The sequence below is a fragment of the Malaclemys terrapin genome, chromosome 5 (genome assembly GCF_027887155.1).
Source record: "Malaclemys terrapin pileata isolate rMalTer1 chromosome 5, rMalTer1.hap1, whole genome shotgun sequence".
Classification (NCBI taxonomy): domain Eukaryota; kingdom Metazoa; phylum Chordata; order Testudines; family Emydidae; genus Malaclemys; species Malaclemys terrapin.
Window position 1 is genome coordinate 53,016,658 of NC_071509.1, and position 15,071 is coordinate 53,031,728.

The 15,071-nt window shown below is 40.6% G+C and overlaps 1 protein-coding gene across 4 annotated transcripts in view; it reads right to left on the reverse strand.

The window, feature by feature from the left end:
- Positions 1 to 10,871: 10,871 nt before the first annotated feature.
- Positions 10,872 to 15,071, reverse strand: part of CLOCK (clock circadian regulator) — a 111,325-nt gene continuing 107,125 nt past the window's right edge. For all 4 annotated transcript variants that reach the window (XM_054029637.1, XM_054029638.1, XM_054029635.1 and 1 more), the window contains 3 exons: positions 13,850 to 14,055; positions 13,148 to 13,406; positions 10,872 to 11,751 (listed from right to left, as the gene is read on the reverse strand). In XM_054029637.1, coding sequence (XP_053885612.1) covers positions 11,572 to 11,751; positions 13,148 to 13,406; positions 13,850 to 14,055 — 645 coding nt within the window. In that variant the 3' untranslated portion in view covers positions 10,872 to 11,571. The remainder of the gene's footprint in view (positions 11,752 to 13,147; positions 13,407 to 13,849; positions 14,056 to 15,071) is intronic.

Here is a 15,071-nt window from a genome sequence, read left to right on the forward strand (position 1 = left end):
TTTCAATCTACAACAGAACTCTTCAGGTTACCAACAGAAGTGGGTCTAATAAAAGCTAATACCTCACCCACCTTCTCTAATATCCTGGGCCCTACACAGCTCTACCACTACATTTCCCCATATTGTCATTTTACATCTGTTCAAACTGCATAACACTACAACGCTTAGGTAGTAGCTTACGTGTATTATAAAACTGAGCCACTGTTGATGTCAGTATGTGGTTCAACTGACCAGGGTAATGGAACAGTGCTGCAGTGTGGAGGCACAGAACACACTTTGGGCTAGATTCATAAAGGGACTTCAGATATTAAAGCTGTAGCAAAATACCTACAGTTTAGGTGCCTAGAAAAATCACTGGGATATAAGCCTTGGTTAGGTGCATATACAATGACTGGGAAGAAATAGGATTCACAAAAGCCTGCTGAGCAGAGAGACACCTGAGCTAGGCCATGGTATAACCCACTTGCCTGCTGGGTGTGGTGTTCTGTCCCATTGGGATCACTTAGAGATTAAGGACTCTGCTCTACAGCCTTAGATAAACAGCCATATGGCTTTTAGCTCATGCACTAAGTTCCAGAGGTCCCAGGTTCAATCCCACCCACTGATGACCAGGGTCTGTGGGTGTTACAATGGCAGACAATGATGAGAGGTGTGTGTCCTACAACCAACCCCTCTTCCACAGTCCAGACTGGAGGGAGGCACCTATCTCTGCTTGCAACCCTGAGCCAGGAACTTAAGCCATTTCTTGTAAGAACCACCAGAGTCAGAACAGGTGGTGGTGGCGGCTAGGTCTCATACCTTTTCTAACCCAGCCTGTTGGAGACCCACCGGCACTGTAGATAAATAATTAGAAAGTCACTGAGTTAGGGAAAAGTGAGTCAGTGGCTCATGTGGTGGGTACGGCACTCAAGGGGGAGGCCCAGATCTAGACCTACTGTTCCAGCAAATATCTATACACCTTGGGAATAGTTTTTACTTCCATCCTAAAACCTCTGCTGAATGTTCTCATGGGATATCAGCCACTAGCTCAGCAGTTCTCAAACTGTGGGTCATGACCGCAAAGTGGATGACAACCCCATTTTAATCAGGGCTGGCGTTAGATTGGCTGGGGCCCAGGGACAAAGCTGAAGCCTCAGTGCCCTGGGCAGCGAGGCTCAGGCTTTGGCTTCAGCCCTGGGTTGCGGGACTAAGGGAACAGGCGGTGAGGCTCGGGTGGGCTCAGGCCTCGGTCCCACTTCCTGGGGCTGTGTGGTAATTTTAATTGTCAGACGGAGGTTGCGGTGCAACGAAGTTTGAGAACGGAGTTATGCCCTTCTCCATGCTTGACTGAGGCTACAGTGAAGACACTGGCACTTTATTAGGAAGCGTATGTAAAATCTGTATCGAGCTAAAGCTGGATGGTAAAAGAGTCAGTTCATAACACCTAATGCATATTGCTTGCTATTTCCCCCCACCGTTTATGAACACAATAGTATTGCCAATTGATGCGTTTACTCCCTGAGCTGTTTCCTTTTACAATTGTGGCTTTTAAGCATCTAATAAACTCTTCTTAAATTCTCAATTTTCATTTTCATCTTTCTAATTGCTTCCTCCCACTAATTGTGCATATAATTTTCCTCAGCCCTTTTGCAGCACCAAGGCTATACATTACTAGTTGGGATTGTCCTCCGTGCCCCTAGGACATCTGGGGACTCCCCCGCCAGTCCCAGAAGCAGCCAGCATGCTCCTGTGGGGAGATGGGTGGAGGGGGGGGTGGCTAGGGGTCTCCACCTGCTCCTGACTGCAAGCACCGCCCCCACAGCTCCCATTTGCCAGGAACAGGGAGCTGTGGGGCAGTGCCACATGCCCTCCCGCCCCCAGGTCCAGAAGCAGTGTGGGCACATAATGCACTACTGGCTGGCAGGGGCGTGGCCCAGCTCATGATGGAAAGGAGGTGCCGATGTGCCAGAGTGGGGCAGGGGCAGGGGCAGGTAGGAAGCCTGCCTTAGCCCCACTGCTCCGCCGACCAGAAGCTGCCGGAGGTGCCCCAACCTCCAGCCCTGAGCCAGCACCCAAACTCCCTCCTGCACCCCCAGCTCTGACCCGCCCCAGAGGCAGTACCCCATACCCCCTCCTGCATCCCAATACTCTGCCCCAGCCCAGAACCCCCATCCTGCACCTCTGCCCCAGGCTCCTAGTATTGGGTAATAAGCAATGAAATATCTCTTTGGATGGAAAATATGAGCCTCCCACACCTGAGCTCTCAAGGTGATCTGTGCCTCCCGTCTTCCCTTCCATGGTTACCACTCCTCCCCTCCCCCAAAAAATTATCCAGTTTCCAGCTAACCCTTTGATCTACTTACCTAATGATTAAGGCTACAATTTAATCACGGGTATTTTTAGTAAACATCATGGACAGATCACAGGCAAGAAACAAAAAATCATAGCCTGGGACCTGTCCATGACGTTTACTAAAAATACCCATGATTGAATCTTGGGAGGTGGCAGGGAGAGTAGCCTACAGCACCAACTGTGGGGTTGGGGATGGGAGCCCCAGGGCCAGCTGCTCCTCCGGCCGCCTGGAGCTGTCAAGCTGCGGCAACTCCCACCACTACCGGGACCGCTGCGCAGGTGGTCCCCCAGGCCAGGTGCCCGGGACTGCCAGAGCAGCGACCGGTGTGGCTGTCCCCAGGGCCGCCTGAGCAGCTGGCCTCTGCAGAAGTCACATAGGTCACAGGAAGTCACGGAATCGGTGACTTCTGCAACCTCCGTGACAAACACGGAGCCCTACTACTGATTAACATGTAAAGGTTGCATTGAGCCTTTCCAGTGACGTTAAATAGCTCTTCTGTAGAAAGCCTGAGTAACACTGATGGTCCCTATGAGTGGCAGTAACATACATTAAGTTGTGTTCTGGAGTTGGCCACTGACATCTGAAACACTTTAGGAAAGAGCAAGTGATGTTTTTTTTTCCCCCCACTTGTTCTAGCCTTGTCCCACTGCTTGCCATATGTTTTCCTGGCTCCAGACTGATGCTTGTACTATATGAATACATAGTCCTAAATGAGAGTTCTGTAGTCCTCTACCCCCATTGAACGGATATTATAAGCAGTTATCTGGAGAAGGCCCATGGGGCTTGCAGATAAATGCTACTTTAAGAACATAATCAATGACAGGTTTCTACGTAACACGGTTAATAGGATCTCCTCCTGGGTTCATGGGAAGGAAACAGATGTAGATGTAATATTGGGGCCAAGTGAATGTAAACAAATGTGAAGCTGCATCACTGACTAAGCAGCTCGCTTAATAGCCAATTTGACCATAAAACTATAGTGCAATGCTGAGGTGGTGAACACTGTATACAGGCTTCAGTGCAACCAAAAACCAACCTGCAATGTAAGTCACCTGGAAAAACACGTGAGGTATGTTTTATTTCCGAGCTTTAACAGTAGAAGCAAAAAAAGGCAGCCCCGAGGGTAGCTGCTACTGCTTGGAGCTGTTGGGATGAAATGTAATTCTGGAGACATCAGTTATAGTATTTCAAATGGGAAAAAGAACAGAGTATTTGTACAAGCTTGCTTATCTCTTTAAAGCTGTACAAAGATCAGCATAAATTAAAGATAACTTGGTAAAACAAAATTCTTTGTCTCATTTAATTTCTCTATATGTTAAAGAATACTAAGGGGAGATTAAGCTACCACCAGACTTTTAAACATGAGGTTTGCTCTGTTGCCAGTACAAAGTTTTCAATAGAAACTGGGCAAAAACAAAGTACAGGTACAATCTTCAACACTAATAAAACACAGTATCAGGAGAGCAATGTGAATGTGTTGGATATATTCCAGAAAAAGCCTGCTAATGGGCTTATAGTTGTGAAGCATGACTACTTTATGGGATTTAAATGTAAATTTTGTGGTCGTGAGAGTCAGTGATTGACTGCACAGGTTAGAACGAGGTGTTGTACAAGCTGAACTGCCCTCCACTTATACCTGAAAACCAGCCAGTATCAACCTCAGAGTCTATTCCTAAATGCAGCTCATGCTAGATTTTGCAGCAGTTTGAGGCCTGGATTCTGGATCCCTTACTCCCGTCAGTAATCAGTCCAGCTGAAGCCCCTCCTGTCAAAGTTCCAATATAGTCCCATCCTGCAGACCTTTCTCACGAGTTGCCCCACTGACTTCACATAGATGAATAAAGGTGCAAGATTGGACCTTTGTGGCTTAGGCCATTCACCCTACACAGGTTAATATAGGGTCTCATCCTAACCAAAATCTCGGCTCATGTTCTGGGAGAATAAATAATGAAATTAAATCTGTTCAGTGCTGTCATTCACACTCTTGGCATCTGTGGCCTCCAAGTCTCACAAGCTAAAGTCACTATTTGGCCTTGTCTACACAAAGGGCAGGTCTACACTATGGGGTTAAGTCAACCTAAATTACACAACTCCAGCTATGTAAATAACGTAGCTGGAGTCGACGTAGCTTAGGTCGACTTATTGTGGGGTCTACACCGCGCTGGGTCGACAGGAGAAACTCTCCCATCAACTTACCTTAGGCTTCTCGTTCCAGTGGAGTACTGGAGTTAACGGGAGAGTGGTCTTTGGTCGATTTAGTGGGTCTTCATTAGACCCACTAAATCAACCCCCGGTTGATCGATCGCCACAGCGTCAATCCATGGTAAGTGTAGACATACCCTAATACCAGAATAGTTCCATCAGTGGTGAATTACAGCTACGAAGTTTGCTAGCATAGGCAGCGTTTGCAACACCAGCAGCGTTCTTGGGGAAGGAAAAACAGCTTTTCATTCACTCACGTGTCACCTATCTGTACTTAGCATGTACCATAATTTTTTTTAGTTTCCTCTAGTTGACTAGGATGATGATTTTCCCCCAAATTAACTAAATTGATCCAATTAATTTCAAGAGCCAAGCAGTAGTGACAGTAATGGAAAGGACAGTGCATCCCTAGCTCCGTACAGCACACTAGTAAGAGTGAAAAATTATTCATTGATGTTGTTTCAACTACTACTCCATGTCAACAATAGGAAATTTACAAAAATTAAACACTTCTATTTTCCACTAGCCCTTTGAGGCAGAAAAAAGTGTTTTGTTAACTAGACTTTCAATTTTTAATCTTTACAAATATTAAACAGTTATGGTCTTGTCTAAATAAGGTGCTGGTTCCCAAACTTACACAACAGTGAAATGTAATTGAACAACACTGCTTCAGTTATATCAGCAGTTTGAATTATAGCTCTTCTGGTTGATAAGTATATGGAAAAATACATTGATATTTCTTAAGTTCTGTTTTAAGAAAACGGACTGTCTTTTTATAAAAAGACACCATCATCTGGTGCAGATTTGTTTTTTCAGCTAAAGAATTTGTATGGCTAATTCTACATTAACTTTGCACTCATTGCCAGCAATGGGATTGCACTAGTACAATCTCACTCCCAACATGAAAAGATCAGCGTTCTGACAATGAAGTGATGTCATAGTTTGCCCAGAAATTAAAAACAAAAACAAACCTTTTAGCACATTTGCCACATTCCCATTATCTTGAGTTACAGGGCACACTTTTAGATCCAATTCCACATTCCAGGGTAACGCCACCAAAGCCAACCAGAAGTCAATGGAGTTATTTCAATGTGAGAGCAGGATCTGGCCCAGTCTGTTTAATTAAACCACCACATTGGGTTATATGCTGCCCCAGTGCTGCATACAGAACTCCTATTTATGTCACCATGCAAATGTAAGGAAGGCATGAAATCTTTACACTTCATTATTAAAACATTTTAGTTGCAAAGAGTACATATTCAAACAAGACTGGCTTGATCAGTTTCAAGATAGTAATGAAGACACATAAATTAGGTCAAATTCTGCCTTCTGTTACACCTACGCATCATGAAGAATACACAGATATATCCAAGGGCATAATCTGAACAGATAATACTACTCTTTGAAAGCATTAGATTATTTTAACTAAAACAGAGACTGCCATCTGTCTTATATCCCTTACACAAGGGCTGAAAACAATACCAGATATAAGAAACACTGACATCTCTGTAATCTTCAGGATAGGCCATCATTTTATGAAGCGATACAGAAAGTAGGCAAGAAAAAGTGCAATATACATTTTAAATATAGCTCTACCCTCATTTGCCATATCACTGTTCTTTGTCGGGGTATGGAAGAAAGGAAGTGCCTTTGGTATATTTGTTCAAATGTTAAGAGATCTTTAACTATGGAACCCTGTAGGATATAAAAGTGAAATCAGAAAAGTTACCAGAACCTTAGAAGCTACAAGAAGTAGAATTTCAAATGAGTTACATTTATTCAATTTAAAAAACTGACAGTTAGTAATGGTCACATGAACACCAGGAAACTGTATCTACATTTCCTGACGTCAGTATGAGTGGCACTAGTTTTCTACATATACAATTCTAATGCCAGTTAGAAAGTACAAAACCAAACCAAAACCCAAGACACTGTGAATTCAACACTGCTTAAAAACTCAAAATTCAATCCAATTGATATATTTTAAAATAAATAGTTTTACCTTATTTAAAAAAAACAACTGCTTTCAAAGCAGTTACTTCTTTAAGATCATTCCCCAAAGTCTTTCATAAATAGTCACCCATTTTGATTGTCTGTTAGTGCAGCACTTCTCAGTCTTGGCTGGGATCTCCATATCAGGCAATACAGTATTTTGTTCATACACAGTGTTTTGTTTTTCCTTTTTATTTATAGGTACAATTTAGCATACCATGCTGGCCAAACCCATGCAGGTGACAAAGCATGAAGCAAACAGAGCCTGTAAATTACTTGTTTATTAAAGAAAAAAACAAGGAATGTAGTGTTAAAATCAGGATATTAAAAAAAAAGTTCTAATGGACAACCAGATTTAATTTAAAAATCTCTCAAAGTTTCTCTCATGTACTATGAGCCATTTAACATTCAACTTCAAATATACTGTATACAAAATTCTTTATCCCAATTAGTTTCAAATAGTTTTTAACTTTTTCCACTGGGGAGGAGTAAAAAAAAGAAGATTCAGTACTATGCTGGTCTTTTTCTCCCTTTTATCCAAAAATAATAATTTCCCCAGCCCTTCTCAATGAGTATCTTGTTTCAAGAATGATTTCAAAGGGAGACACGAATCTAACATGCATGTGCTGACATTGCATGATGCCATGGCATTTAAAATGTACTCAACTACATCTGGTTTTATCTCTAAGAATACTAGTTATTCTAGATTTGGGGACTGCAACAGTCTACTAAAGGCCACATCTGTAAACCTTCTACACATATTTTAATGCAAATTATAATCCCCAGGGCCGTTTAGAATTACTGAACAGGTTAATAAGCCTACTGATCATTTCTTTCTCACAGGCAATTGTGCAACTTTAAAAGAAATCTCAAAAGAAGCTAGTATTTATGTAGATTTAGCCTTTCCTAAGGCCATATTAAAACAAAATCAACCAATTTTAGATGCCTTTTTAATCTCACACTTAGAGCCTCAAAGGATCACCACATTTAGAAACATTTTCCAGAAATGCCTCTTTGACAGTTTTCTACATTCAAATTCCGTTGGGCCACTTTTGAACCGTTCCATTGCCTAAAATAATTAACTGTTTTCCGAATAGTTCTTTTCAGTAAAGTGCTTATCATTATTCCAAAACCTTTTTTTAAACTGCGCTACTCGAGTCTTGCGAGGGTTTCTCCTTTTCCCATGAAAAATTGCCAGCATGGGCACTGAGGAGAACTGAGGACCCTATTCAGCACAGTATGTTAGCATTCACTTAAATTGGACTAACTTACATGCTTCAGGTTAGGCACACTGCTGAACTGGGGCCTATCTGTTGTAAGGATATTGGAACATTAACTTTGATGTTGGTTGGCAACAGGCATAATGCCTACAAAGATGGTGATACACTGGAGCCATAGCACCAGGAGGTAAACGTTTAGATAAAATGGAAGGCATATGGAGAGTTCTTACTATAATCTTTTCATATTTATATACAAATATAACATATATTAAATATAATATAAAAATAGCTATATTTCTTTTCCCTCTGAAATTCTGAGGCTTTTCTTTGAGTTCTCACCCAACCCAGGCAAACTTACTAATTTTCTCATCAAAACTCTATTAAGAAAATACAGCATGATATTTTACTTAACTGTATGTCACCAAGGCGTTTATCCATAATACAACATTTTCTTCTTCTTAGCCAACTTCCTCACTCCTGTCAGAGTCATTCTGTAACATTAAACATCATAGCATTTGCTGCTGTGATATCTATTGGGATGTCACAAACAACAGGTTTGCCACACCAGTGAATAAGCTGGGCAGAAGCATAAGGCTGATTAGAAGAGAGAAAGACTGGGGCCCAATTTTCTTCCCACAGAAGTCAATGGAGTTTTGCAATTGACTTTAATAGGAGCAGAAGTGAGCCTTGTTTGATCACAAATCTTTTAATAGTCAGTGAAAGAGAAGCAGAGCATCCACGCCAATTAGAGTCAGTGAAATACCGTGTGCTTTTTCTGTTTTTTTTTTTTTTACATTTGCCGGAATTGTGGCAGAAGCTTTTCAAATGTATCTAATAATTTTCCAGTCTCTTAGAATTCCCCCTCTTCTCTTTATCAGCTAGCAGGTAAAGTGTAGCTTCATTTTTGGATGACTTTCCCCTCTGAGCTTATGGAAGGCTTCTTGATCAAAGGACAGATTTTTTCCTCTTAGTCCTCTTCCAATAGCTATGTTTATATAAAAACCTCTCACACCTAAGTTAGGCTGCCTTTTTATTGTCTGACCTACAACAGCACACCACAGTATTTTTTTGGTTGATAGAAGGGGTTTGAATGAAGCTTATATATAAAACTCTCTCAGCTGTCTGCTGGTTATGCTCTGCATTTACTGTAGCTGCAACTGCTACAGTTTATCGGCTGGTTTTACCACCACACTATATTTCTAAGAGTAATATTAAAGCTCTCCCAATTTTCTTCTTTAGTGCTATTTTATTATTGTAATTAGGTTAAAACCTTTACCTAACAAGTCTATTTCCCACTAAAAGTCTTTATGGAATGGACCTCTGGTCAATGCAGCTTAAATTTTGGATACAGGTGGAATGGTATGGCAGGATTAGCAAGGCAATATGGGGGGGGGGGGGGAGTCGATGGAGTTTTGCTTTTCTAAAACTTAAAAAAAATATATGTTTCTGACAATTATATTGGTTCAGGGAATGACAGAAATGCTTTTAAAGAGCACAGAAATGGAAAGTTTCCTGGATATGTTTAATATTTGTATCTGTTCCTACTCCTTGTTGCAAGAGACTTCCTGGAGCAGAAACCAACCCAGTTCTCTTTGGTTCTTTACTTCTTACGCCCTCCTCCCTTTTCCACTGTGATTCTCCCAGGAACCACTGTTGACCTGTTGCTTTATGGTTTGGAGGTGAGGGGCTAATCTGATGAGGAGATGACAGTGGAGAGGCCAAAGCTCATTTTAGGAAGAAGCCTCAAAAGGTAACTGCATCTAGTGTTCACTAACTTAGCACTACCTTTCAGTCAGCTCTGGTCACCCAATAATACAATCAAACTGTTCCTAATATTTAATATTCCACCACAATTTGGTTACATTCATACAGCTCCTCCCTAATACTCTGACTTAATTCAGCTTCTTGACTAAAAACTTTCCCTCCTCAGTGTTAATTTTAATTAATTTTCTTTTTTAACTACCAAGTCGATCTTGGTATTAGCTCATTTTGCTCTGCAGATGTGATTTGTACGAAGTAGTACCATAAAAATCTACTGAACATTTAAAAATAGGAAATCATTTCTGTTGGAACTTTTTATTATCTTTATAAAGTGAGGTTGCCTTTTGAAGTCTTAGTTTAGTGGTATCCCTTTTAAGTCAATACTCAGAGTGTTAAACATGCAGTCCTAATCCCCTCTTTATTTTTCCATTAAATTCCAATCAATAAAGTAAAATTGGATTTGATCTGATTAAAAAGTGTCAGATTAATCGCCCCCCCCCCCCCCCAAATGACTAATCTGTGTTTTGGAGCCACTAAAGAGCGTTACTTCTTATTCTCTGAACACTTTACAGGTAAATCATTAGATACCTGTTTCCATTTTAGTGTTTGAGGGGAGAGGCACTCCTTTAAAAAATGCTCATGATCTCAACTCAGACGATTGTTAAAATACTTGTAATATATGAACACAAACAAGATATAGCTCTGAAGTAGAAACACATTTTGTTGAGATTGTACTAAGACTTCAAAATTGTAAAATCGTAACAGATTCAAGACAACATAATTCAAGATGTTCAATGTTATCACCTGAATTAAAATCAAGGCACTATGGGTTTCTTGTTTTTTTGTTTTAAAATGACCCTGAATCAGTTCTGACTAAAGAAAGATCTAATTTTTAAAGGAGAATAAAAAGATTCCAACATATTTTAAAAAGTTACAATTCTCACCACAGAGAAGGTGGTTAAAAAGTGCCTAAAATGTTATTAAGTGTAAATATATTGTTGTGCAAATTACTCCTATAACTGACACATTCTTGAAAATTACTTTCATGTAGTTTTTTTAAAACCTTTTACATAAATATTTCCAACTATGATCTATATCAAAAGATAGCTTTGGGGAGTAAAATTCCAAACCATCCACAATAAAGCAGTGCAAATTCCTATTTTTCAATCAAAAAACAATGAATAATTGTGAAATGATGGATGATATTTCTGAAATCTGAATGTCTTGGATCCTGATGCGTGACCATCAGTTCAAACAGTTTCATCAATAATTTAACCCCAAAAATCCACTAACCAGCACACTATACCTCACTGAACAAACTGTGACATCGCAGACAAAGCACAAACAAGAGACTTGTGCCCACATTAAGGGTGAAAATTATGATGCATCATGTTGTAAACAAAAGGGTAGAACAGAGGAAAATATTAGTCGGCGCATGGTGTGAGAATTTAGGGAAACATTCAAACCTACAAACAACAAGATTACATTTTCATGCATCATATAAAATATTTTTGCTCTCTCTCCTTTTATCCAGACATATACACATTATTTTACATCTGTACAATACAGAATCTGATTCCACACAACATTTTGAAAATATTTACTTGTCCCATAATCATCTGAAAAAAAAAAATTTAATGTCTTTTGGACTGTATTTGTAGCATTATTGTGAGCAACTGTGTGTCCATGGTCACATTTGACAAACTTACAGGACTGCTAAAGATACCAACATTTTTAGTACCTTTTTCGGTTCATTGAGGGTTTGAGACTTGATCTGGACAAGTTATTACGTGGTAGCACATCCTTTAGAACACAGAAATTGGGACAACTAAAAGACTGTCAAAGTTGGCCATGTCCCTGTTATCTTTTTGCTGTTTGTATCTAAGGTCCCTCCACAACATTTTGTAGTAGTTTCTTCTGCAAACAGATTCCCAGAAGTTAGAAGTAGACCTCAATACTGTACTTTATAAAGCCTTTGGACTTCTACCTCTACTATCATCAGTGCAACTGTTTATGGAGCAGCTCCTCCCTGCTGTTTGCTTCTAGAAGAAGTGAATCCCCGTGCTACTGTGGCTGAACTTTGGAAGGATCAATCATGTTGTCAGTTCTATGTCGTGAGAGTTGCTGCTGCTGCTGAGATTGATGCTGCTGGTGGTGTGATTGAGTAAAAGTGCTTTGTTGTAGTGGGAAAGCAGCAGAGAGAATAAGCTGAGTTGATTGATTTCCATGAAGTAGCCTGGATGTCTAAGAAGAAATAAATAAAAGAGGATTATTGCCCACACTATGAAAATGCAGGTCTGGTTATATTTTAAAACTCTCACATGAGGTTAAACATCAATAGGACCATGACTACTTTCACTTACGATTGCACAAAGTGAAGATTCATTCAGAACAAAATAGCTAACTACAGAGTATTAACATTTTCAGCATCTGACTAACTGTAAAGCAACTTATTGGATCTCTGTTTGTGATGTCAATGGCTAGGAGAACTATGGCAATAGTTAGAGGCAGAGAGACACAGCAATTGTAATTAAAGGCTTTATAAGAGCACAGACCCCTAATGATCTGAGTATAGTTAAGGTTGAGCAGCCAACTTGAACTTCAACATTTCAAGAATCTGATTTGCAATTTTAACATTCTTTTAACAGAATGCCCACACATATATACAAAAACTAGTTAGGGATGCTGTAAGGGATTATCTTCCTTTAAAAGAAGGCAAAATTTCAGGTCCAAATAGGTTGACTGTGTCTCTACTTCAGTGGTTCCCAAAGTTTTTGTTGTAGCAGATTGCCCCTCTAATAGGCTGGCAACTGACATGCCCCCTTCCCTAGGCCTGCCTGTGAGACACATTCCAGTACACTAGTTCTGCAAGGTCACTGCTGCCTCTCCTTTTACTAGTCCATTCTACCTCCTCTTTCCCCCTCTTCAGTCTTTTTTTGATTTCTCTTATTTTTAGTACGTATTTTCTTTTTTGCTCTTTTGTTATTCTCAATCTGTTCCTCCTTCCCTGCACCCTCTCTTTTCTTTCTGATCCAATCTCTCCTCTCCCGCATGGTGGCTTCTTCTCTCCTTACTCATGGGATGGCTACTGCTGCTCAGGCATCCACTGGTATCTCCCTGAGGTCCAGGCAGCATGTGCCCCTGCAGCTACACAGAAGCAGAGAAAAGACACTTAGGCTGGCATGCTGCCTCCTGAGTCAGCTCACACCTTGTTGCATTGTGGGTCACCATGGCAACTGGAGGGAAAGCGAGAGGTTTACAAAGAGATGCCTGCCCCTTTACTTAGATTCACGCATGCATGTTTATGGTGAGATGAGGTGGACCCAGTGTGACAATTATTCCTGTCCCCATTGTTTCTCTCCATGTCCCACTCCTAGTGTACTCTAATGCCCATAGGCTGGGAAACAGATTTATTTAAGTGCAGTTCTTATTTGTGAACTTGACAATAAAGATTGCAAGAGTCTTTAAATAAGGTTGATTGAAGAACCTCCTCCCATGCACATCGCTTGTCTGGGATTAACAAGGCTGCTTATTTAAATAACATTCTCAGTCATCAAACTTGCAGTATATACTGAACTGGTTTACGTCACTATCTGAAAGTTTGTGCAATCTGACAGATTTCGAGACAGCGCTGCATTACCTGTAAGAACTGCTGCGGGTGCTGCGTCAGCTGAGCTTGAGCCGATTGCTGAACCGTACTGAGCTGCTGTTGCTGCTCTTGCTGATTCTGCTGCTGCTGCTGCGTTATTGATAATGTCTGTGGCTGCTGCTGTTGTGCAGCAAAAGTGGGGTAGGCAGTCACCACCTGCCCCATAAACATAGTGCTTGGGACCATTACCGCTCCACATGCTACAGGGGCGGTGACTAATTTTGTGACAAGCTGCTGACCTTGAGAAAATCTGTCAAAGGAAAAAAGACACCAGAAGATCCTATCAGCTTAGTTTGGAAAAAAAATTCTGCTTCAGATACACTGGATGAACTTTCCTATATCAATCTGATTAGGTAAGTGCCAGTTTATCACTGACAGGGTCATTCAAGACAAACCAATTTTTCCTTTGCTTAATACAAACTAAACAAATTCAAGTGCAATGGGCTACATGTTGCCCTCAAAGGCCCATCCCTCCACCAGTGCCTCAACACCATGAGTTTTAATGGAATTACAGGAGTATCTCTTCGCAAGTTTGGTCCTCAGACTACAACACGTGCACATGCCTACACTAAGTAAAACTGCATGAAATTTTTGGTTTAACTTTTGTCTCCTTTTCCATAAGATCTGGTGACTACTAAAGCACAGAAAGCTCTAGCAAAATCATCTGAATTAATATTGCTCCTTTATATTTACCTGATCTGTCTGTCCTGGGTGAAAGTAGTTACTGCAGCACTCTGGTTGTTGTTTTGTGGTAAACTAGATGGAATCTGGACCACATTTCCTGTCGTTGGCTGGGAAATCACCATAGTGTTATATAAGGGGGCTGAAAGTGTATTCTGTGACTGACTGGTAAGAGAAGTCTGTTGATTGTGCCCACTAAGTATATTTTGCTGAGTATGCTAAGAAAGAAAAATATGTAATAAATTAATTGAATACAGCTGTAAAAATAAACACCCCTTTCAAACACAGAGAAGGCACAGCTTGCTTTGCGGGCATAAATAACAATGCTGTACACTAATAGTTAATTATTGCTAATACTAAATGTTCTTATATATGATTTATACTCTCAAAACACGGTACAAAATAATTAATCCAGTCCTCCAACATCTTTGTGAGTTATGTAAATATATATTATCCCAGTTTTTACAGATGAGCAAACAAAGGTTAAATTATTTGTCCCAGACCATGCAGTGAGTAAGTGTTAATGCCAGGATTAGGATCCATGAGTTTCTCACTCCCAGTCCCATGCTCCTCTTCCAAAACTCTTATAAAATTAGGAGAACTGCACAAGAAGGTGGAATGATGGGCCAGGCAGAACTGCAGGTGTAAGCATGCTCAGTCCCTGGAAGTATTGGGGTGACGGGAAGACAGAGCACGTCACTTTGCACTAGTCCAATCAGCTTTAGTGAGCTCTATGAAGGCACTTTATTGGGACTGAAGGCAACATAGGTCACCATGGCAAAAGGCTTTCGAGGGTGGTAGGAATAAAGAACTAGGGATGTTCTCCTCTCCCCCCCCCCCCTCCTCTCCCCAGGATACTTGGAAGAAACTGGAACAAAGGGCAGTGACTGCAAGGGATGTGAGTGATTGCTGGACCCAGGCAAAAGGAGATTAGTCTGTAAAAGGGAGCATTATGAAACTGGTGAGGATCTTATCTGTATTCAGTTTGATTAGACATAGATTTGCGCATTTTATTTTATTTTGCTTGGTGACTTACTTTGTTCTGTCTGTTACTACTTGGAACCACTTCAATTCTACTTTCTGTATTTAATAAAATCACTTTTTACTTATTAATTAACTCAGTATGTATTAATACCTGGGGGAGCAAACAACTGTGCATATCTCTCTATCAGTGTTATAGAGGGTGAACAATTTATGAGATTACCCTGTATAAGCTTTATACAGGGTAAAACAG